Source organism: Zootoca vivipara, chromosome 9, assembly GCF_963506605.1.
Source record: "Zootoca vivipara chromosome 9, rZooViv1.1, whole genome shotgun sequence".
Taxonomy (NCBI): domain Eukaryota; kingdom Metazoa; phylum Chordata; class Lepidosauria; order Squamata; family Lacertidae; genus Zootoca; species Zootoca vivipara.
In genome coordinates this window covers 76,431,322-76,453,470 of record NC_083284.1, presented here as the reverse complement: position 1 = coordinate 76,453,470, position 22,149 = coordinate 76,431,322, and the positions used below count along the sequence as shown (strand labels likewise).

The 22,149-nt window shown below is 44.2% G+C and overlaps 1 protein-coding gene across 3 annotated transcripts in view; it reads right to left on the bottom strand.

The window, feature by feature from the left end:
- TMEM266 (transmembrane protein 266) overlaps nt 1-22,149 on the bottom strand; it is a 106,504-nt gene that overhangs the window by 57,556 nt on the left and 26,799 nt on the right. Inside the window, exon 2 of one of the 3 annotated variants that reach the window (XM_035112720.2) lies at nt 12,369-12,572. In XM_035112720.2, coding sequence (XP_034968611.2) covers nt 12,369-12,403 — 35 coding nt within the window. In that variant the 5' untranslated portion in view covers nt 12,404-12,572. Of the gene's footprint in view, nt 1-12,368; nt 13,244-22,149 lie in introns of those variants that run through there. The other 2 variants (XM_060279103.1, XM_060279102.1) reach the window with 2 other exon arrangements.

Below are 22,149 nucleotides of genomic sequence, written 5' to 3'. Positions count from 1 at the left end.
TAGGAGGGATTCAAATCCCCATAAATCCAGGCAAAAGCCTCTCTTCCAGTTTGACTCACACTGGGATGTAGTTACAGATCTCTTTATAATTAGATATTATATGAGAAAATGCATGAAGGCATCTTCCAGTGTCCTAAAAGCAGCCACGGAGGGAGAAATTTAGACTGGGGCTGGGATGCTGGAGGGGGAGGGGGAGGGGGATTCATAGAATCATAGAATCATAGAGTTGGAAGAGACCACAAGGGCCATCCAGTCCAACCCCCTGCCAAGCAGGAAACACCATCAAAGCATTCTAGTTATATGCCTGTCAAGCCTCTGCTTAAAGACCTCCAAAGAAGGAGACTCCACCACACTCCTTGGCAGCAAATTCCACTGCCGATTCTTTAGCACCTGATTTACATCACACACCCCGCTGGAGCAAGGACAGAGGGGTACCCCAAATTCTCTCTCCCCACCACCACACACACCTAATAGCAGATCAAGCAGTTGAAATTTAAAATTGGGGATACACTCCCAGTCGGATGCTTTAAAGACAGACATCAGAAGACTCAATCATAAATCTTCAGCATCACCTCCAGTTTGGGCTCCAGTAACACAGGGCAGCTTTTTAGGTGTGTTTTTTAAAGCAACTGCTGGGTGTTTTGTTCAGATTTTCCCATGGGAAGGGAAGGGAAGAAAAGGAAATAGTGACTATAAAAAGGCATGATTCTTTCCTTAAGGAAGACATTCCTCTCTGAAGCAGGTGATCAACTCCTTTGTTGATTTACGTAACATGGACAATCATCTGGTGACTTCTGTTTCAGTGTATCTGAAGAAGTATGCATGCACATGAAAGCTCATACCAATGACAAACTTAGTTGGTCTCTTAAGGTGCTACTGGAAGGAATTTTTTTATTTTGAATCATCTGTATAATATTAATAGCTCTCATGTTCCACACAAGGGGCAGAAATTATGCAAGAACCTTAACCAGATACAGTACTTTGGAGAAACTAGAAAAAGGAGGAGCCAATTGGAGCACAAGGTGTGTTTTTTTAAAACCATTTGTGTTCCTAGAGTACAGTGGAGAAGAGAACAGTGCCGGGCTTCCGGGTTCAGCGCCAGTGCCGATCGGCGGGGTTTCGTCTCGCCTCCGAGACGGCCCGTCCCTGCTAGGAGTGGGGAGGGCAGCGAGAGCGACGCTGCGCCCCTTAGAACCTCGGGAAGGGCGTCGCGGGGGCAAATTTGCTCGGCACAGCCCCAATCCGGACTCCCCAACCCTTCGGCTAGCTCTAATAAGAGCTCCGGAGCGAGGAGGGTAGAAGTCGCGGGGGCCATTTTGAGCGGCAACGTTATTCTAGCAGGGAGAAGCTTCAAGCCGAAGGCGGAGAGCGCTGGATTCTTCCGAAAATAAAACGATTGGAAACAAGACTGTAAGTAACCTCACGATTTGGATTATAAAACAATTTGGATCTGGGAGAGAGGGGAGAAAAGAGGAAGCCACCCCCCCCCCACGGCAACAAAAGAGACAGTAAATAGAAACCCGAAGCCGTAAACAGAAGATTTGCAATTCAAAAGGATCCCTCAAAGGCATCAAAGAGAATCTCCCCTTTGATGCAGGGTGAAAGGGGAGAGAGAGAGACTGTGGTTGTGAGCCCTGCAGCAAGAGGTAAAGACTAAGAAAAACCTTTCTTTTCCTCGGGAGCCGGCAGCCCAGACAACCCAGTGAGTTGATCAGGATTTATAAGTCAATTTTTATTTCACTTTGTATTTCTGGACTTTGTGGAATTTCTTTTTTGGTTTAAATGTTTGTGAAATGTGAGTTCGAACTTTATTGTTAATAAGACTTGAAGAATGCAGCCAGTTTGTTAAAATGGAGTCGAGAAAATAAACTGTGATCATATTCCACCCCACGTGACAAGTTTTGACCTTGGCAGGATTGAACTATGTCAACAAAAAAAGTGTTCCCCTGAGTTCCAGCGGTCTGTTTTGACCTTAATGTGGGAAACAAGAATAGAGCTATGTCAAGAGGAGACACGACGGCAAGAGTTACAGCAACAATTTCAGATGGTGATGGCAGAATATGATTTTTTAGAAGATGAAGCTTTTGACACTGAAAAAGATGAATGTGAGAATGACAATGATGGTGACTGTGATTTGGAAGGAAAAGATGAAGATGAGGACTGTGATGATTCAACACAAAATGAAGCACACCACGAAAAAAATGATGACTTTACTCTACAAAAAGTTGGATGGAGTGCCCTGCCTTTGAGGGGGGCACGATTGGTATTATTGGAACTCCAGAACGCCCACAGGGAAGAAGGAAAAAATATGCAGAGAAGAGAAGAAATTCAGGGGTCCTGTATGGTGGCCTGGATGGCAAAAGACTGTAAACAGGGGGTGGGGTGAAGGGAAAGTGATGTTGTGATTATAAGGATGGATTAACAGGTTTATAACTGGTCTGCTGATTATGGAATTTGCTGGATTGGGGGGGTGGAGCCGGTAATCGGGGATGTAAGGTTAAATTGAGAATAGTTATAGTTTTAAAAGTGAACGGATTTTGGAAAAATGTGAAAATATGGAGGCTTATAGAGGGAGTAAAAATTAGGCACGGGAAGATAAAATGGGAGTTTGATTTTTCAGTGATTTGAATATTAGATGAAAATGTTAACAATTGATTTATAAGTTGTATAAGATACAAAGGTGTATTTTTATAAAGTAAGAAACTGTTGCAGATGATAAAAAAGGGATGAAAACCGGGGAGGGGGGGAGGGGAAGCCCACAAAATATGGTTTTACAATTATGAATGTAAGAAAAAATTTTCTGTTTTGTATTGTTTTTTTCTCTTTTTTTGCCCTTTCTTTTTTCTCTTTTTTCCTATTTCTATTTTTCTCTTTTTTTGGTATGACAATAGATGGTTGGATGGATGGCCTCCTGCGTACTGCCCTGGTTTGCTGGAGCTCCCTGGTGGCAGGGGGGGGCTTTGGGGTCAGGGGAGGGGGAGGACAGAAATCCAAGCATAAAATGGACCATCTCTGACTGTTCACATACATGGGATACTTCTGTGGCAGGGGAGGACCCATGTGGGTGGGTAGGAAGGAGGTGGAAAAGGTGTTTATGTATGTACCGTTTTTTTTTTGTATTTTGTAAAATTAATAAAAAGTATGTTTTTTTAAAAAAGAGAAGAGAACAGTGCCTGGATTACATAGGAAGAGCAGATTAGAAAACCAGAAATTCAACAGGGGCATTTTGAAAAAGCATGTTTCTTTAAAAAACAAGTCACCTGTACTCTAGCTAAGTAAATCCTGCACTCTTCTTGTAAAGACCAGATGTTATGAACTACAATTCCCATCAGACCCAGTCAGGATGGTCAATGGTCAGGGATTATGGGATAATTTTTGTTTCTTTTTTTACTCACCCTTGTGTATTGTGAGAGTTCACATTTTAGGGCGATGAGGCTCCCCCCACTGCTAGGGGGCACAGAGAGCAATGATTACTGATATTACTTGATTCTGCCTACTTCAGCAAAGGCTAGTTTACTCCTTCCTCCTGCTCAGAATGATCTAGGACACAGACTGATTCCTCTGAGCTTGCCATTAATCATCTTTCTCCCGAAGGATTGCTTCCAGCAAAACTGTGAGAAGTGGGAAGTGCCTGTCCCCCTTCCGGACAAAGAGAGAATCCAGTAGCCTTGACCAAAATCTGCAGTGACATTGGAATAGTTTCTGCAGCCAGGACTTCTCATTCGGCTACAAGCAATCTTTCTCTTATGGGCAGGAGGAGGAGAGAGACAGAGAGATAGATAGACAAGCTTGTTTTATGGGTAAAGTAGAAAGTTATCAACACAACATTTCCCTGTTACTACAGGAAGAAAGCCCAGAAGTCACATATTCAGTCGCCAGATTTTGTGTTGCCATGATAGATATTCATCGAAGGATGTTCTAGGCTACAATTCAGTCCTAAATTGAAGGCTCATGTTGTTAGATCCGCACTTCTGAAGCCCCACCCCATATAGCTGTTTTAACTGGTCTTTTTAAATTTCCTTATCAGTTTTTATTCATCCTTTATTTATGCTTATTTAAGAGAATTAATTATTCTATGTATATGCTTTAAGCCAGTGTTTCTCAACCTTTTTTGGGCTTGTTCTATGAAAAAAAATCCCGCGGCACACCAACTCTGTGCCGCCCTATATTTAGTTTAGTTTGGAGGGGAGACGTAAAGCATGCCACTAAAGAACTGCTGCGCAGTAGCCAGGCGGACCCACCAGGCGCAGAGCCTGCGGAGCGAGCGGGGACACGTTAGACGGCACGCACAGACCCCAGGCAGGCAGACACGGGCGCGCAGCTGCCGCCGCCTCCCTCCCAGCCGCCCCAGGCAGCCGCCGCCGCTCTGGCCCGGCGAAGGGAAGCCCTGCGCAGCCTTCCCCGCCTGCCTGCTCCTCCCCAGGCGGCGGCGGCGGCGGCGGCGGCGCCCTCTCTGGCCTCCGGCTGGATGCCGACTCTAAATTTTGCCGCGACGTGCGGCGACGAGAAGGGCGATTTGCAGTGTCACGTGCCTGGCGGCCGCCAATACACAACGCTTACCCGCAGGAAAGGAAGCCGGCCGGGTCACGACGCGGGCGCTCGCCTCGCGTCGTGACCCGGCCGGCTTCCTTTCTGGCGGGTCAGCGACGTGACAATGCAAATCGTCCTTCTCGTCGCGGCACACCAGCCAGCGTCTCACCGGTTGAGAAACGCTGCTTTAAGCTATGTTTGGTTCTTGCTCCCATTTATTTAATAATTATTCACTTAGAACCATATTGTTATGCTATTTATTTAGATGCTTTGCCTATGCTGCTCTGTGATCGTAATAAAGTAAATTCATTCATTCATTCAAGAGGGTGTTAGAAGGGTGGTAAGTGTTAGAGGCGTGCTTCTTAGTGAAGGTAGGAGGAAAAGGTTTGCTCTGAAAGGGAGGAGGCAAATGTTAGTTCAGGGAATGCTTCTGGACTACAATTCCATGCTGACTGAGGCTGATGGAAATTGGTGCATCGGCTACCCTGGTGGCACAGGAATGGGGTCAAGTATGGTAGGATAAGGAATTTGGCATGTGGGTGGGGGCTGCATTGGTGCTGGAAGGAAATGGACATGAAGCAGAAATGAAGGTTAAAAATGGCTAAATTGGATTTGTAATAAAAACATTAAACTATCACAGTATAAGCCACCACAATAGAAAAAGAGCAATAAGAAAAACAACCAGCAGAATTTAAAACCAACCAACCCATAAAGCAACATCAAAGCAATTTCCTGTTTCCTGCTTGGCAGTAGGTTGGACTGGATGGCCCTTGTGGTGTCTTCCAACTCTATGATTTTAAGATTAAGTAAGGGGCTGTAAAAGCTCTCCTAGTAGTGATGGTGTGTCTCCATTGTTCAGACTGCTAGAGGGTGTTTCTGATTCTTGGCTTATATACCGAATGGAGCTCCATTTCTTAAAGGGCTAGGAACAATTAATTGTCTTGGGGCACTTTCAATAGTAAAATACAGCAAACTTACATAACGCTGGTTCTAAAATGCTCTTAACATAGAGAGACTTATAGAGGAATAATAGTAATGAGTATGATTGTAAAGTGAAAAGGAACTATCCTTGTTTATAATCACAGTAAAACATTGTAAGCGCTCTAGATCTGAAACCTAAATCCAAGCTAACTTCTTAAAGAAAATGATGTTTGTGGCCTTATATTTAACGTTCTTGGAATTAATGAAAGCGGGTCTTTCAACAGAGTGGTGGGCGGGGTGGGGCGGGACCACGCACGGAGCTTGCTAGAGGAGGTCCTCTTCCTCGCCCTCCCCCCCTTTTCCTCCGTCTCTGCTCTGAGCAGCAGACCTCCGTGTGTTCTGAGAGGAGAGGCAAGCGAGCGGGCAGCCCGAGGTCGGGGCACTGCGAGGGGCGCCCGAAGCGGGAGGGCACTGGGCTGGTCCTCTCCCCGCTGCCTCACTCTCCCCTCCCTCCTCCCTCCCTGAGGTGGACAGAGCAGGGCGCCTTTTGCGAGCTGCCCCTTCGGGGTCTGAGGACTGGAGTCAGCAAAAGGGAGGCTTAAGCATTTGCAGGACGCCCTTCCTCTGACTCCCCCGCCCCCCAAAATGAGCTGCTGAAAGGGAGCAGGTTCCAGTGTGCGTGGCTAGAGGGACTCTGCGATTGGCCAATTGCGCCTCGTGACCCCCATTCTTTAATAAATTAGTGGCACGCTCCGGCCGAGCGCAAGGCACCAATCACACCCCAGAGCCATTGGGGCTGCGCCACACACTTGCGAGGGATCAGATGAAAGCGAGAGGGAAGGAAGGAAGGGATCAGGTTGTAGCAGGGGCCCAAAGGGCCCCAATTAAGGTAATAATGTAATTCCCTATAAATCTTGGAATATGCTTATATTAGTGAATTATGGTAACCTGTTGCTTTAAAGAAACTGAAGATTCAGCAAGAAGCCGTCCCTACTGGGATAGAAGGTCAGCTAATACGTAAATCACAAAGAAGCAATTCATAAACTAGAACATAAATTGTTACATCCACACATACCGGTAACACAGGTTCCCATACATGTAAACTAACAATATGTAACAGATCACGGTAAGAATCAAAGTTTAGTTAGCAACGCTTATTGCGCATGCGTATTAGATTAGGTAATGACATACGTATTAAATATGAAATGAGATGATGAATATTAAATATAAAATGATGTAATGATTTATGGGATTGGTTAAATTGAAATCCTTTGTCTGAAATGTTATAAATACCCCAACACCAAACTCTCCCCCCCCACTCCTGTCACCCCAGCAAAGGGGTCTGGAGCCACCCCAGCACCCAGCAACATTGAGACACCCTCTCCAGCAAGCAGGGAGGGGAGAGGTGCAGGACCAAGCCCAGGCTGCAGCTTTTGCACCGAGGGGGCGGTGCAGAAAAAAAGGAGAGCGAGAGAGACGAGTGACCTGGCGCATTCCCTGGCAAAAACAAAAACAACCCCCCCCAAAAAAAACTCTAAGCAGCACGCAGCAAAATCCGACCGCCTCTAGGAGGAGAGCCAAGTAAGTCTCTGATTCTCTTGCTGCGCATTTGGATGGAAGCTGGGATGCATTTTGTTGGGGTTGTGAATTGACTTGGGATTTTGTTTTTTGAGTTGCCGGCTAAAATCCAGCTAAATTGGCCAAGCGCAATCGCAGCCCCCCCCCCCGCCTTCCACCCATTAGCACTTAGATAGGGAGGCAGCGGGGGTCCTTTCCTTCTTCAAATAAAGTCTGTCTGGGTTTTGCTTTCCTTAGTCTGCTGTTGGCACTTTGACACCCAAGTGCGGGGAAACACATCAGAGGGGTCGTTTAAAGCCCCTTAAGTGCTCCACACACCCCGCGTGCGCAGTCCGCACGGAGCTCCGCTCAGGCGCCGCCCCCGGTACCAGCTGGGGTAGGAACGCCACTGACAAGACCTCTGGTGAACTAAGCCTAGGTGGATCAAAGGACAGAGGGAATGTGATTAGAGCCACAGATTTTAATGGCCAGTAGGGATGAACTAGAACTTTCTGATGAGACTACTCGTTTTTAATTAATTAAATCACATCTCAAATATCTGTTACTTACACCTCCCATTTGCCCAAGTCACTGTTTTCATCACTTGAGAGTATCAACTACCTATTTGGAAACCAAGGCAATAAGGCTCAAACTTCAGGTTCTCCAGATTACATCCCACCTTAGTTTTAGTGGGTTCTCAAACATTTAGGTTCACTTTGCGTACTCTAGTGTGTGCCTGCTAAAGTAACACTTATAAAGGGGGGGGGAGTTTTTTTTATCTGAATGCTGGTGCCCAGTTTGCTCTGCTTTGAGCCTCTGGGACTTCACATTTCACTACTCAGCTACAGTCCATCCGCGAAAGAGAGAGACTAGGTAAGTGAAGCAAGTGTGTGGAGACGCCTAGCGGCAGTGATGTCAAAGTCTGGCTGGCACTCGCCACATAAGAGAAACACACACACACGAGAAATATGCTTATCCAAATAAAGGTGTTTAGACTGAGACAACAGGTGCTTCAAACCAGAGCAGTACAAAGAAATGAGGCCAGATTTATTCCCATGCTCTGCAGCTGCTCATAGATGTAAAGCAAGAGCATTGTCATTCCGCACATGCACACACAAACATCCCACCCGCACAGAGAGGGAGGAACAACAACTCTAAAAGGTCCTTTTACAAACTATATAAAACTCACTGATGGCTGGGAAGGCACAGAGTCCAACGTGCCCTTAGGTGAAAGGGCACAGACAGTGACAACACAGAAAGGGGAGAACTGTGAAAAGAAGGAAAACCAAGAAGGAAGAGGCAAAGAGGGAGGAGGAGGAGGAGAAGAAAGAAGAACCCTTGCAGGGCCAAAAACACAGTAAGAGTAGTAAGTAATTTACAAATTGCTCACTGAGTTGAGAGATGATCCATTCGTACGTTTTTGATATATGGCACCTACAATGAAACTTAACGGAGGTTTGTCTATCAGGAGCAAGTGGGTTTTCTGCCCTTATCTTTTGTTTGCACTCCAGAGGGGTGTTGCACAGGCAATGCTGGGAAACACAGATCCCTCCCTGACAATGGAAAGGGGAGGGACCTGGTACAAAAGCTACCATGAGGATGTGCCTGAAAAGGAAGCGAAGCAGCTAATATTCTCTTCTGCACAGTCTCTTCACCACATGCCCTGGTCAGAATGTTTCGTTGACCTCCTGAACATGTGATTGGCATTCTCCATCTCCGCCCTAGGAGGGACACAGTCAGAATCACCACTTCTGTGTGAGTACAAAATATACTGACATTACTATATGCAATTATTTTACTTCTAGGGACACTGAAAGGTCTGCATGTTTCAGCAGTGTGCAAAACGTGAGCTTTGTGGATCCTTTCATTTCTCAGTGAAGTGGGGTTTTGGTTTGTTTTTTAAAGGGAGGAGGGTGGGGAGAGCCAAGATGGGATACAACCCAGACTTTTTACATACAGGCTTCTTGTCTGCACATCTTTTAAGCTTTATGGCCAAACTGATCGGAGTTGATGTCCTCATGAGTCTTGTGGTTTCCCTCTTTAATATATAAAGCATGCTTTGCTTTAAGCCAAGATCAGACATCCCCAAACTGCGGCCCTCCAGATGTCTTGGCCTACAACTCCCATGATCCCTAGCTAACAGGACCAGTAGTCAGGGGTGATGGGAATTGTAGGCCAAAACATCTGGAGGGCCGAAGTTTGGGGATGCCTGGTCAAGACTGTGGCTCAAGCTTGTGAAGTTGGGCTGGTGGTTATTATGATTCAGCAAAGTGTAGCCCTTTCTGAGATGCAACTGCAGAGGTAACTACACCCAGTTCAGCCAAAATGCAAACACCATAGTCTTTATTTGGAAAGAACTTTGGAATGCCAGAACCATTTGGGTAACAATAGTTCTGGAATGCTCATCTGTATCTGGCTGCTTACAGAGTGCAAGAAGAATTTTGACGACACCATCTCACTCCCTTGTGTGCTCATCAATAGAAATGCATTCAGTGAAAGCTGGGGGAAGAGTGAGAGATGTACTTTCCAAACCTTCTGGGCCGAGGTCTTTTGACTACCAATAGTTTTTCTAATGCTGAACATAGTTCTATTTATGAAAGGAGCAGGTTGCAGATGGCCAGTTGTATGCATGGGCTTACTCAGGTTCTCTGAAACAATAATATTTCTGTGATTTTAGTTTTCTAGAACTTAAAAGCTTGCATTTTTACTTTCCGCAACATAGCAACAAGATGGTTCAGCTACAAAATTATAGTTTCACTGCTTTACCAAGGGTTAGGGAAGAGGATAGTTGTTTCCTTATAATCAGGGTAGGAAACCTCTGAGCCCACAGGCCAGGCTCCCCAAACCACCCTATTTATGTCACTGGTCTTTCTGCTGCTGCTGCCGGTTACAGTGCGTGTGACCGGCAGGGACATCAGGGGCAGGAGACCTGCAAAGCGCTGGGGTGAAAGCGCCTCAGCTGCCGTGGTGAGAGAGGAGTCAGTTTCACCCTATACCTCACTGACTGAGGCCAATGCAGATTCTATCGCGGTTGATCTCCAAACTGCAATGTTTGCTGGTGATACATTGCAATGTTGAAAACTCAACATCGCCCAACCCTAAGTCAAACAGAAATAAATAATTCCTCAGGAGGTACAGAAAAAATAATCTAAATGGGAGAATGAAGACATGAAGTTGGAGATCCAGCAGATATTTATTAAAAACATACTAAGAGAGGAAGCTGCAAGAGCTGTGGCTAGTGCTTGTCTTTGGAACTCATGGATATGTCACACACTGCAATCCTATACATGCCTTTTCAAAAGTAGAACCTTTTGAGTTCAACAGGACTTACTCCTGGAAAGTGTGTGTAAAATTTCATGTGACAAGACAAAGGAAAATCATTTTGAAATGAGAAAGAAATACCCTCTCAAATGTAGCCTCTATCTTTTCCACACACAAAATTGATGAAATGTCAAATTCTAGCTCCTGATTAATTATTTTACAGACTTAGATTCTTTCTGGAAATAAAGTATACAGACCTCAGGAGGTTGTGGACTTTCCTTCCTTGGAGGTTTTTAAGGAGAGGTTGGGTGGCCATCTGCCATGGATGCTTTAGCTGAGATTCCTGCATTGCAGGGGGTTGGACCAGATTACCCTTGGGGGTCCCTTCCAACTCTATGATTCCATGATTCTATGACTAAGGGCTAAGTAAACATTAATGCAAGGATGGATCCTTGTGTTTCTACCACGCATTTGGAGAAGCAGGGAGGGGATAATCTGGCAAACATGACATCTGGGCCTGCAACTCACTTCAGGGAGCAAATTTTAAACTGCATTTTCAGCCATCCCAAATTCCTTCTATTGTCACACAAGAGATGCAGTTGATATGCAGTGAAGATAGAAGGACTTGGTGTGCTGCTACACATGAAGTGGGTTTAGATAAGACCACTTTCCCTGGCGCTCAGGCTCCATGGAGTCCTTCCCTGCCAGTCCTGCAGTGCTTGGTCATATTGGGCAGGAAGAACAACCCCAGTCACAGTCACTGCTTGGAGATTTCCAGCTCACACTTGTCAAGGAAGATACAAAATGAAATCCCTGGCGACCCTGGAAGCTCTCTTATCTTCTCTGACTAGCAGTAGCTCTTTGCAGAGCTAGAGAAAAATCTGTCCCATCAACAACTACCTGGTCCTTTTGAAACTGAGAGATACAGGGTTTGAACCTATAATTGTGTGCAAAACACATGATGCACCACTGAGCTCCAATCCCTACCAATCCAAACCATCCTGGGATAAATATTGGGAAGGAATGTGTGTAAATTCCTGAAATTTAAATATAAACACACACACCACTTGGAGACCATGACAGTCTTAAGACCTTTCAAGGTATCCAAGATTGACTTTGCCAAGCATGACACATCAAGACCCATTCAAATTCAGATCTGAAATTTGCGGTTAGGATAGCAACTTCACACCATTCTGAGAGTACCAAAGAAGTGGAAACTCCATTCCTTTTATCTCTTTTCCATGACTCTGCCACAAAAGCCACAAGGCATGCATTTGGAGGTCACATGGCTTACTTCACATGGCAGAACACTGCTCTGATTCCTGCTGGCTCACACTGGGAGGAAACAAACAATGATTCCTAGGCTTAGCATTACAGTGGTACCTCTACTTACAAATTTAATGCGTTCCGAACGCACCGAACGCACATTCATAAGTCAAATTTTTTTTAAGTCGAATCCCATAGGAATGCATTGGGAGAAAAAAATTTGTAAGTCGAAGCAACCCTATCTAAAAATTCGTAAGTAGAAAAAAATCCTATCTAAACCGCACCCAAGATGGCGGACGGAGCTCCGTTCATAAGTAGAAACATTCGTAAGTAGAGTTATTCGCAAGCAGAGGTACCACTGTACATCCATACCAGGGGTTTCACTCCCAACAAACCAAGCTTGGCAGCCAAAGTCAAGAAGCTGCAGTCTGTAACCCAAGAAGTAACAAACAAACCAGGTCCCTGGGTTCAGACACAACACAATGCCAGAGACTGTAGTTTGCTTCCCCCACATACTAGCAGAGGGGAGAAAAAATCAACAACTTTGCTGAAGCCTCCCCTGAAGTTGATCAACAACTTTTGGTCTTCCTCCCCCCAAAAAGCTCAACAACTTTGGTGTATCCAATGGGCATCACTGCCAGTGTTTTTATAGTGGGAGTAGATCACAGTCTCTGGGAAGTTGGACATCCCTGCTTTAAGGGTGCTTCAGATACTGGAAGAGTGAACCAGAATTCCAGAAAATGACCCAAGATTATTATTATTTTAAATGAAGTCCACTATTACTGGCCCCAGTAGACCCAACTTAATCCATTAAGATGCATAGATTACCATACCTTTGCACCATAGTGGTGACCTTGGCTTCAGGCATCTCACCTAATGCTGCTGCAGAAAGATTCCATTAGTCACGGGACATATCCACCATCTATTGAACTAAAGTGGAACACTTCTGAAGCCCATTGTGCCGCTGCGAAGTTGTGCTGCCCTTTTCATTTAACAGATGAGTAGATTTCCAGAGATAAACAAAGCTCCATTCACATCTGGAAGCATAGCAGAAAATGTCATCAGGAAAGCAGACATTGTGCATCTTTTCAATGAAGTTAGGGGAGGACAGCAAGTATTTCAGTCTTATTTAGTCTCCATAAAACTTGGGTAGGAAACTTGGAGTCAATCAAGTTCCAGCCCAGCCAGGTGCACTTTTCACCCTGGAGGAAATAATGTTTTGCAGAAGTTCTTGTCCAATTCTGTCCCCAAATACTGGTATTTCAATATTTAATTTGAAAAGAATTTCCAAATAAAGCTCTCACAGTTGGAAGACTTAGACTAAGAGAGAAGGGAGGGGTAGGTTTTAAAAGTGGGAAAGTATGAGCCATTACAGTAACCCATCCAACTGTTCTCATCCATTCCAGAAGCCTTGCCTCCTCCCCAAGAAAGCACCCTCTCCACGCTGTCCACAGAGACCTAACCCTCACATCCCAACCAACCCTGACATCTCTTCAAGCATTGTTCCCCAGCTCTTAAGTTCTCTACTCCTGGAGAAGCTGTCGGAGAGTAGAACATCCAAATCCAGCAGCCTCCAAACCCTTCAACAGCCACCTTCAGGCACAGACCCACTACTACCGTGTTTCTCATAAAATAAGACACCGTCTTATATTTATTTTACTCAAGAAAATAAGCCTATGGCTTATTTTTGGGGGTGTCTTATTTTTTTTAAAAAAAATACCTCCTCTTCCTGTCACGGCTCGGCACCCGGAACTGGCTGCTGCTGCGCGCTTTGTCGGTGCTTCAGCAGGGCACGCTGCTGGGTCTTGCCGGGTCCTGCCGCCGGGTCGGCACTCGGCACGGCGCACGCTGCTGGGCATTTTGGAGGGGCAGCAGCATCCGGTTCTGGGCGCTGAGAGGCATCTTCCTCTTCCATGGCGCCATCCAGACCTGCTCCCACCACTATGGCTTATTTTTTGGGTATGTCTTATATTTTTTCAACCCAGGAAAATCCTGCCATGGCTTATTTTCTAGGTGCGTCTTATTTTATGAGAAACATGGTAGGCAGCTGTCGGTGAGACATTTCTTGCCAGAAGGGAGAAAAGCATTTCACAGTGATACCCCTGAAGTGGCAAAAGGGTGCTTGGATGTCTTCCATTACCGAGCCCATGTTACAGATACCATTCATATCCGAACAGAACTACAAAAAATACATCCCAGGATTAATCTAGCAAGGTATAGGAGGAAATAGAGCTGGAAAACCGTTTTTAAAAAATAAAATTAAAAGCTCAGTTTAAAGCTTCTGTATTGTCATATAGTTCAGACATTTCGGAGCTGTCTTCTCATGGTGTTTCTTTTTAGGTGGGGAGGGGTTATCCAAACAATAAAAGGTTGAAAGCAAATGGGAAGAAAACCAACAAATTTCACCAAATGTGACCACACACTCAACCACCTGATGCCATCCATTAGAAACTACACTAGGATAATTAGATACAACACACACATGGGGGTGGGATGGGAAACCAGTAAAGAGAGGTGCATTGGAACCAAACCGAAAGTAGAAAAAGTGATAACCCAAACAGTTGAACATTAGTTGTAAGGCTGGGTGTTATCTCCAACCTTTTCCTTCCAATAACAGATGAAAAGGACTCATTCTGAGAACATGTTCTCTTGCTGGTTTGACTTCCTTTGTGTCGTTTTAATGCACTGGCCATATTTTATCTAGCCAGTTTTTCAAATTGGGGGGGTCGCTTTAGTCTTTCAGTATTGAGCAATGTAAATTCTAGCTGTCACTAGGAGAGTTGCAATGGCTTCTAGGCACAGCAGCAGCACGGCTTCAATGGCCTTGATGTCTCCTGCTCCAGCCACCTCCACTGCTGTCACGCTCAGCTCTGTGCTTGGCCTCCTTGGGAGGCCTTTGAACTTTTGGGGGAGGGGCCCTCCCAAAAAAATATTGGGGGCCCCAAAAGGGCTCAGCCCCAAGGAGCTGCTGCCCCTGTACCACTGATAGATTGTCTTGGAAGAAATATGTTTTCTTCATTGTCCATAACTACTTTGTCCATAGCTTGTGGCTCCACATTCTCTGTTGGGGTTACTTCTTGTTCCTCTTGTTCCTGTTCTACAAAGATCTGGTTTGTTTCAACATTCTGACTTGTGCCCTGACGCAGTTCACATAAGAAATCTAAAAGTTGTTCCAAAAAGTATTATTTAAAGTCTGAGTCTGAATGGAAAGTTGGTGTTATGTCTACTTCCATCCTGTTCATCTCAAATTTCATGGGAAAGACATAGGTTGCTGAGCCTGAGATGGTGCTATTCTTGTTTCCAAAGTTCAATGCAAAAATTGTGTCTGTACTGGTTCCGAACTCCTGTTTTTAAATCTTATTCTCACTTTAATCCAGTTACAATAAAGAATTGTAACAAATTTCTTATTCACTGTCTTGTTATTTTGTCAAACTTGGCAATCCACAGTTCACAAAAGTAAATAAATTCCTTCCTTTTATGACGTCATAATGGCGGCTCGCCGATACATCCAGGACCCGACCCCAGCTTACAGAAGGACTTTCCTTAGTCAAAATTAGATTTTTTTGCAGGGCTTCCAATAAATCAATCCTTCTTCCCTTTACCCTGCATTAGGGAGAAGGTTTAAGGTCCACTTTTTGTGGAAATTCAAAGCTTCCTGTCAGTCTTCCCGGCTGCAGGCAAGATAGCTGCATCACACTTCACTCGCTGGGGGAGATCAACCTCCGTTCTTTTTAATCTCCTCCCGTGGCCAATTTTTTTCTCAAATTAAAAGTCTTTCTTTTACTCACGGTAATCAGGATCCAATTCTTCAAATTTAGAGGTATCTGCCGCTCTAAATACCATCGGCTTGGAGCTTCACGCTGCAGAGGTAGCGAATTGACTCAAGGCTCCCATCTCAACTCCGCTTGCTCTCGGGGCTCTTAAAAAGAGCTTACCGGGCAGCGAAGGAGACTTAATGGGGCACAGCTGAGTCTCCATGTCCCCAGAAAGCTCAATCTGGGGTTTTTCTGAGGGACCGCAGCAATCATGCGGCTCCCCCCCCCCCAGGGTCCTCGGAGCCAGAGATTGCCCTCACCGATCGGCAATGGCGGCAGACCAGAAGTGCGACTTTCTAACAGTGTTAGGCATGTTCCACTGATGCGTACAGGGATCTGAAGCAGAACTCCTGGGCAAAACATAGATTGCCTATATTTATAAATTTGAGGACAGCTGTCATTGAATGTCCACTAACTGGATTTACTTTGGCTCATTTCTGACAGCAAGCATCAGTTTTCCAATACAGTATATCAATGAGCTGCAACAAGCTTTGAGGTTTTGTGTTTCTACCTCAACAGCATTTGTTTCCATTTTTAAACAGGCCACTGTTCTCTGACAATCAAATTCAGGGAACTATGGTTTCTCTAAATGGTAAATGAGAATAAGACAGGTGATGAACCTATAGTTTGATGCTGGCATGTTCTCTCACCACCCATTGTTCCCAGGGTTCAGATGACACAGGGATTGTGCCTTGCAGAGAGATCTGAATCGTCAATAAACTGGTTGAGAGTAAGCCCTGCACAGTCAGACAATCAGCTGGAATTGGCTGCACTAAAATGTTCCCAGTGGAGCCAAGGGGGCTGGACGAAGCGATGGACTCTGAGTGCTTCCTCCAGCACTTTGGACATAAACTGCTTCCCCTTGAAAGGAAAAAAAGAGTTTCATTTTTCAATCAAGCAGTTTGTAGTCAAAGCACTTCCTTCAGCACTTTGAATGCAAGCTGCTTTTTGCAGAAAGAAAAAGACAACCTGTACACAGGAGTACAAATCTAGATCTGAATCACTACAGACAGGGGATCTGAACACAAAATTTGAAAACTGCCAGGACAGTTGCACAAAGGCCTGTCCAAAGGCAATAATTAATACTCCTATTTTATAGGTCTAGAAGACTGAAGCTGAAAGATAAATGATTTATCGCAACAATAGCCCATGGCAGATAACGTCGTTTTTTCACTCAAACTGTTGACTATTGAGAACAAGAAAACTTTACCAATATGCTGCAAATCACCCAGAGATCTGCAGTAGATCCCAACATGCTCTTCTATATCACAAGCAGACAAAAGGCGTTAAAGCTCACACATGTGAAAAATTAAAGCATCCTTACTGTGACATCTTAAGTTCCTCATGTGCAACTTGGAACTGTAAGCTGGATACTCTACCAAAAGACTGCCTAACATACAAAAGCACTACAGGATTCAAGTCACATACAGCCTATAAATTACCCATGTTTGCCTACAGAGACACACACATATAAACTACTGACCAGTGACATGATGCTACTTTGAAAAAAATTCCAACACTGTATACAGTGTAATTTTTGAGTTATGACCAGGCTTAAGCATTCTCCCCATCGGCACAACAGGGACGTCAAATCCAATAATAGGAAGCAAAAGCTTTGCATTAAAAACCACTCTCCTTAAAATAAAATTTGATGGAACTTAGAGATAGCATCTGCCATTAATACTATGGGTGTACTTCCAGAAAGGATGCATTTAATCTGTATGAATTTGTAGCTCGAAATGTATATATTAAATACCACCTGCATAATAACACAAGGTCACCCTATTAATATGAAGTGCAACAATCTTCTCCCAGACGCAAGTTGTTCTGCAGTTTAGTTCCTGATACCAAATATTCCTCATTTTTTAAGACTGTGCATTTCCAAAAAGCAACAGTTACTTCATCCTGGAGTCCCATATGGTACAGCGTTTGCTAGCCTGGACCAAGTAATCAATCAAATGTGGTATTCATCTTTTGCCTTGTGCTTTGGACGATCTTAGTCGCTTAAACTGGAGATGCAAACCTCCTCTGCTGGTCATGCAGTATACCTGGGTTGGACTTGCACATTACATTCAGTGCTAATGACTTTCACTCAGAAGGGGGAGAGGGAGAGAGATGACAAAACAGAGACCCAGGACTCAGCTATACAGCTGCAAATAAAACATTTTAAGTGTGCTGTAAAGTGTAATATACAAACATGACACTAGATGGCAATGGTGAACTATGGCAAACTCAATATATTTTTCAAAACGTCTTTTTAAAAAGCATTTTCACAGTGTTTTTTTATATGTGTGTAGATTCCACCACAGTTTGCTTTCAGAGTGGCAACTGGAAAGGATGGAATGATGAAGCCTAGCTCCTCCTGATTCCCCGTCTGATCTGTGGGATAGCCATCACTAGCTCCCAGCAAGTTTCCAGTAGAAACCCAGACCACCTTCCTTCCCAGGCCCTCAATCAGCAATTCCTCTTTTCAAAATCTAATTTATTAATTTTTCACAAAGAAAAAAACACTATAACATAAACCATAAATTACTTTATCAATTGACTTCCCAGCATCCCCTTCCATTGTTTCCATATTTACCCTTAAATGCTGCATATTTCGCCTATACTATTCAATACATTCAATTTAACCTATTTATCTTAATTCACGCAGTTGCTCATATTTCAAGTCCTGCTCATATTTTCATCTCACTATAGTAGTTTTTTTTAATAATCAATAAAAAGGTTCTAGTCCTCAATGAATTTTTCATCATTTTGATCTCTAATCTTTGCTATTAATCTTGCCAGTTCCGCATACTCCATCATTTTCAAAAGCCATTCTTCCTTTGTTGGAATCTCTCCTTCTTTCAATCTATGGGCATGCAGTACTCATACTGCTGTCGTTATATACATAGAATCATAGAGTTGGAAGAGACCACAAGGGCCATCCAGTCCAACCCCCTGCCAAGCAGGAAACACCATCAAAGCATTCCTGACATATGCCTGTCAAGCCTCCGCTTAAAGACCTCCAAAGAAGGAGACTCCACCACACTCCTTGGCAGCCAATTCCACTGTCGAACAGCTCTTACTGTCAGGAAGTTCTTCTTAATGTTTAGGTGGAATCTTCTTTCTTGTAGCTTGAATCCATTGCTCCGTGTCCACTTCTCTGGAGTAGCAGAAAACAACCTTTCACCCTCTTCTATATGACATCCTTTTATATATTTGAACATGGCTATCATATCACCCCTTAAAACTTCTCTTCTTCAGGCTAAACATACCCAGCTCCCTTAGCCGTTCCTCATAAGGCGTTGTTTCCAGGCCTTTGACCATTTTGGTTGCCCTCCTCTGGACACGTTCTAGCTTGTCAGTATCCTTCTTGAACTGTGGTGCCCAGAACTGGACACAGTACTCCAGGTGAGGTCTGACCAGAGCAGAATACAGTGGTACTATTACTTCCCTTGATCTAGATGCTATACTCCTATTGATGCAGCCCAGAATTGCATTGGCTTTTTAGCTGTTGCATCACACTGTTGACTCATGTCAAGTTTGTGGTCTACCAAGACTCCTAGATCCTTTTTACATGTACAGGTGTCACCCATCCTGTATTTGTGCCTTTCATTTTTTTTTGCCCAAGTGTAGTACTTTACATTTCTCCTTGTTAAAATTCATCTTGTTTGCTTTGGCCCAATTGTCTAATCTGTTAAGGTCATTTTGAAGTGTGATCCTGTCCTCTGGGGTGTTAGCCACCCCTCCCAATTTGGTGTCATCTGCAGCCCTCCTGATGAGGTATTTGAGATTCATGGCAAAAATATTCCTCCCAACCCTTGTGAGGTGCAGCCCATCACTTGCCAGAAGTCCCATCTTCAGGAAGCTGCAGACTGTGATCTAAATATCCATACCATTACTGCTTGCACCATTTTCGAAGGCAGTTGTTCACTTCCCCTATTTTTCCCTCTCTCCCTGGGCCACGTCGTTCAACTGGGAGGACAGATGAGATGACAATTTGTGCATTTAATTGCTTCAACTTCTTGCTGCACTCGCAGAGCTCAGGCGATGCTGGATTTCGGCATCAGTGTTGGCCCTTGTGGAAAGATAACTGCCCAGATAGGATAAGTGATCAACATTTTCCAACGTTACACGATTGAGTTGGATTTGTGGCGCTCATGATATTGTATGTGTAAATGCTAAACTATGGATTAGCGTTAAATCTGAACCCAGCCAATATTTGAATTTAGGATGCTTTGAGTTACTCACTTCCTATCATAAAACAGTTTATTCAGTTTCTAGAAGTTCAAAATATGTGTTCTTATGATGTTAGAAAACTGTATTGTAATGGCCAGATACCAAAGGAACTAAGCCTTCTCCCTGCTTCTTTAGCACACTGAAACAATCACACAAATTGAGGTTTCCCAAGTGCCTTTCAATTCTAGAAGGAGAGGGACAATGTGTGTACCTATGAAAAATAAGAAGTAATTTGTGATGAGTAAATGAGATCGACATGAAAATGCACTAATTTCTTCGCACACTGGGTTAGAGAAATCATTTTTCCCTCTTAAAGCTCTAACCCTCACCCTCCTTGCATGCACCAGAAAGTCTCTGGTTAAACTTTTGGATCAATACTAGAAAAATAAACCTAGCAACTATTCAACAAAAATAGCATATAATAATTCTTTCCTGAAAAGGCAATGGTTGAAATATATTTTGGATGGTTTTTATGGAAATACACAGTGAACAGCAACTCCTGGAGAAACTGCCATAAAATTGTGGAAACACCCCCCCCCCCCAGTCAAGATGTGCTCCGCCATGATGGAGTGGATGTTGCACTCAGCCCACCGGAAAAGGAGGGACGCTTTTAAGTGAAGATCTTTCACTCTTGTCATTCTACTGAGGTATGCTGGGAGCTCCGCCACCTTTGCAAGACATCTGTCCTTTCTTCGCTGCTGGTGGGTCCGAAAGCCCAACTGGACAAGCTCACTCTCATTATGGGAGAACATGCAAGGGAAGGAGGGCTAGTCAAGACTGTGTGTGGAAGTGTTCTGTGTGAAGTTTCCCTCTCAAGTTTCTGCAACCTAAAGTTCTCCAAAACAGTTTCCAAAAAAGAAACCAATAAACAAACAACAACAACTCACTATATCTGAAAAGGAATATGGCTACAATTAAAACAGAAGTTCACCTATAAAATTCTCTTAGCTAAAAGCTTTCTGAAATAGCAAGCTAAAAAACCCAAAAATGTAAAAGGAAGAGACCAACCACAAGGCAAGGATTTGGGCAACTCAAAATGCTCCTATCCAGAAGGCTCCTGATTTTACAGCCAACTGGGTTAAACCACTGAGCCTAGGGCTTGCTGATCAGGTCAGCGGTTCGAATCCCTGTGACGGGGTGAGCTCCCGCTGCTCGGTCCCAGCTCCTGCCAACCTAGCAGTTCAAAAGCACATCAGAGTGCAAGTAGATAAATAGGTACCGCTCCAGCGGGAAGGTAAACGGCATTTCCGTGTGCTGCTCTGGTTTGCCAGAAGTGGCTTTGTCATGCTGGCCACATGACCCGGAAGCTGTACACCGGCTCCCTCGGCCAATAACGTAAGATGAGCGCTGCAACCCCAGAGTCGGTCACGACTGGACCTAATGGTCAGGGGTCCTTTTACCTTTACCTCCTTGGGTCATTCAGGGTGTGCAGGACAGAAAGATGAATATATGGCACAAGACACTTTTTCCAGGAGTGGGTCCTAAGCTTTCTAAGGCCTTGATGCTTTTGATGTATTCCCCCACCCCTCAAGGCCTTAGAGGGGGCCCAGAAACAAACAGGTAACCAATGAAGATCTTATAAGTCTGGCAATTCTATAGTACATACTGTCTGCGCTACTTAAAAATCTGGCCACAGCATCTGGGGCCAACTGATGTTTCCATATAGTCCTGAAAGGCTACCACACATAAATAAATTACTGAACTGCGCTCCAATTTATTAGGTTTGTATCCCACTATTTGAATGGAGTTGCTAGCAAAGCTTACAACAACCAAAGACAAATTCCATTAAAAATCTTACAATTCAAAAATAGAGAACCAAAGCAAGGTGGTGATATTTGGAGGCAGGGGGAGAGCAGAGAGGCAAACAGAAAGCATTTTTTGTAATCCCGTTATGGATGTGAGTTCTTGATCATGGAGAGAATGCTCATGAGGAGCATGGACCCATGGCAACCAGCTATAACAGCTAAAACAGAATCTCCATGTTCAGTGGCAGTGCACCTCCAACAATTAATTTTGGGGATAAACATCAGGAGATAGCTCTCACAATCATGCTTTTGCTTGCATGTTTCCCAGAAAGATACTGCTGGTCACTGCTGGAAACAGAATGCTAACTAGATGGATTCTTGCTCAGATCCAGCAATTTTTTTTGTTTTTGCCATTTGCCATTCATTAATTCTCCCCATTGCAAACACAAGATTGCCTAGCTGAGCCTGCATGATTTGCATTCAGTTCTCAGTTGAATTACACAATAATCTGATTAACTGCTCCCATTTTTAGCATATTATTAGTACGCTTTGATCTTCTATCTAAAGAAACTGTACCAAAGTGTTATATTCTATGTGTCTCATTACCTTGGAGATTGGAATCATGATCATAGTTACTAGGGAATGATCCCAGAGGAAGGCAAAATGTTTGAGGAAGGGGCTATCAATGCATGAACAAGCCACATGCCACAGAGTTTTGCTTCTACAAGCATGAGCAAAAAAGGCAGCGGACCAAAACTGTGCCCTCTGTGGAGCTAACCCTGACGATTCCCAAGTCCGATTTCAGTGGTACCTCGGGTTGCGGACCCGATCCG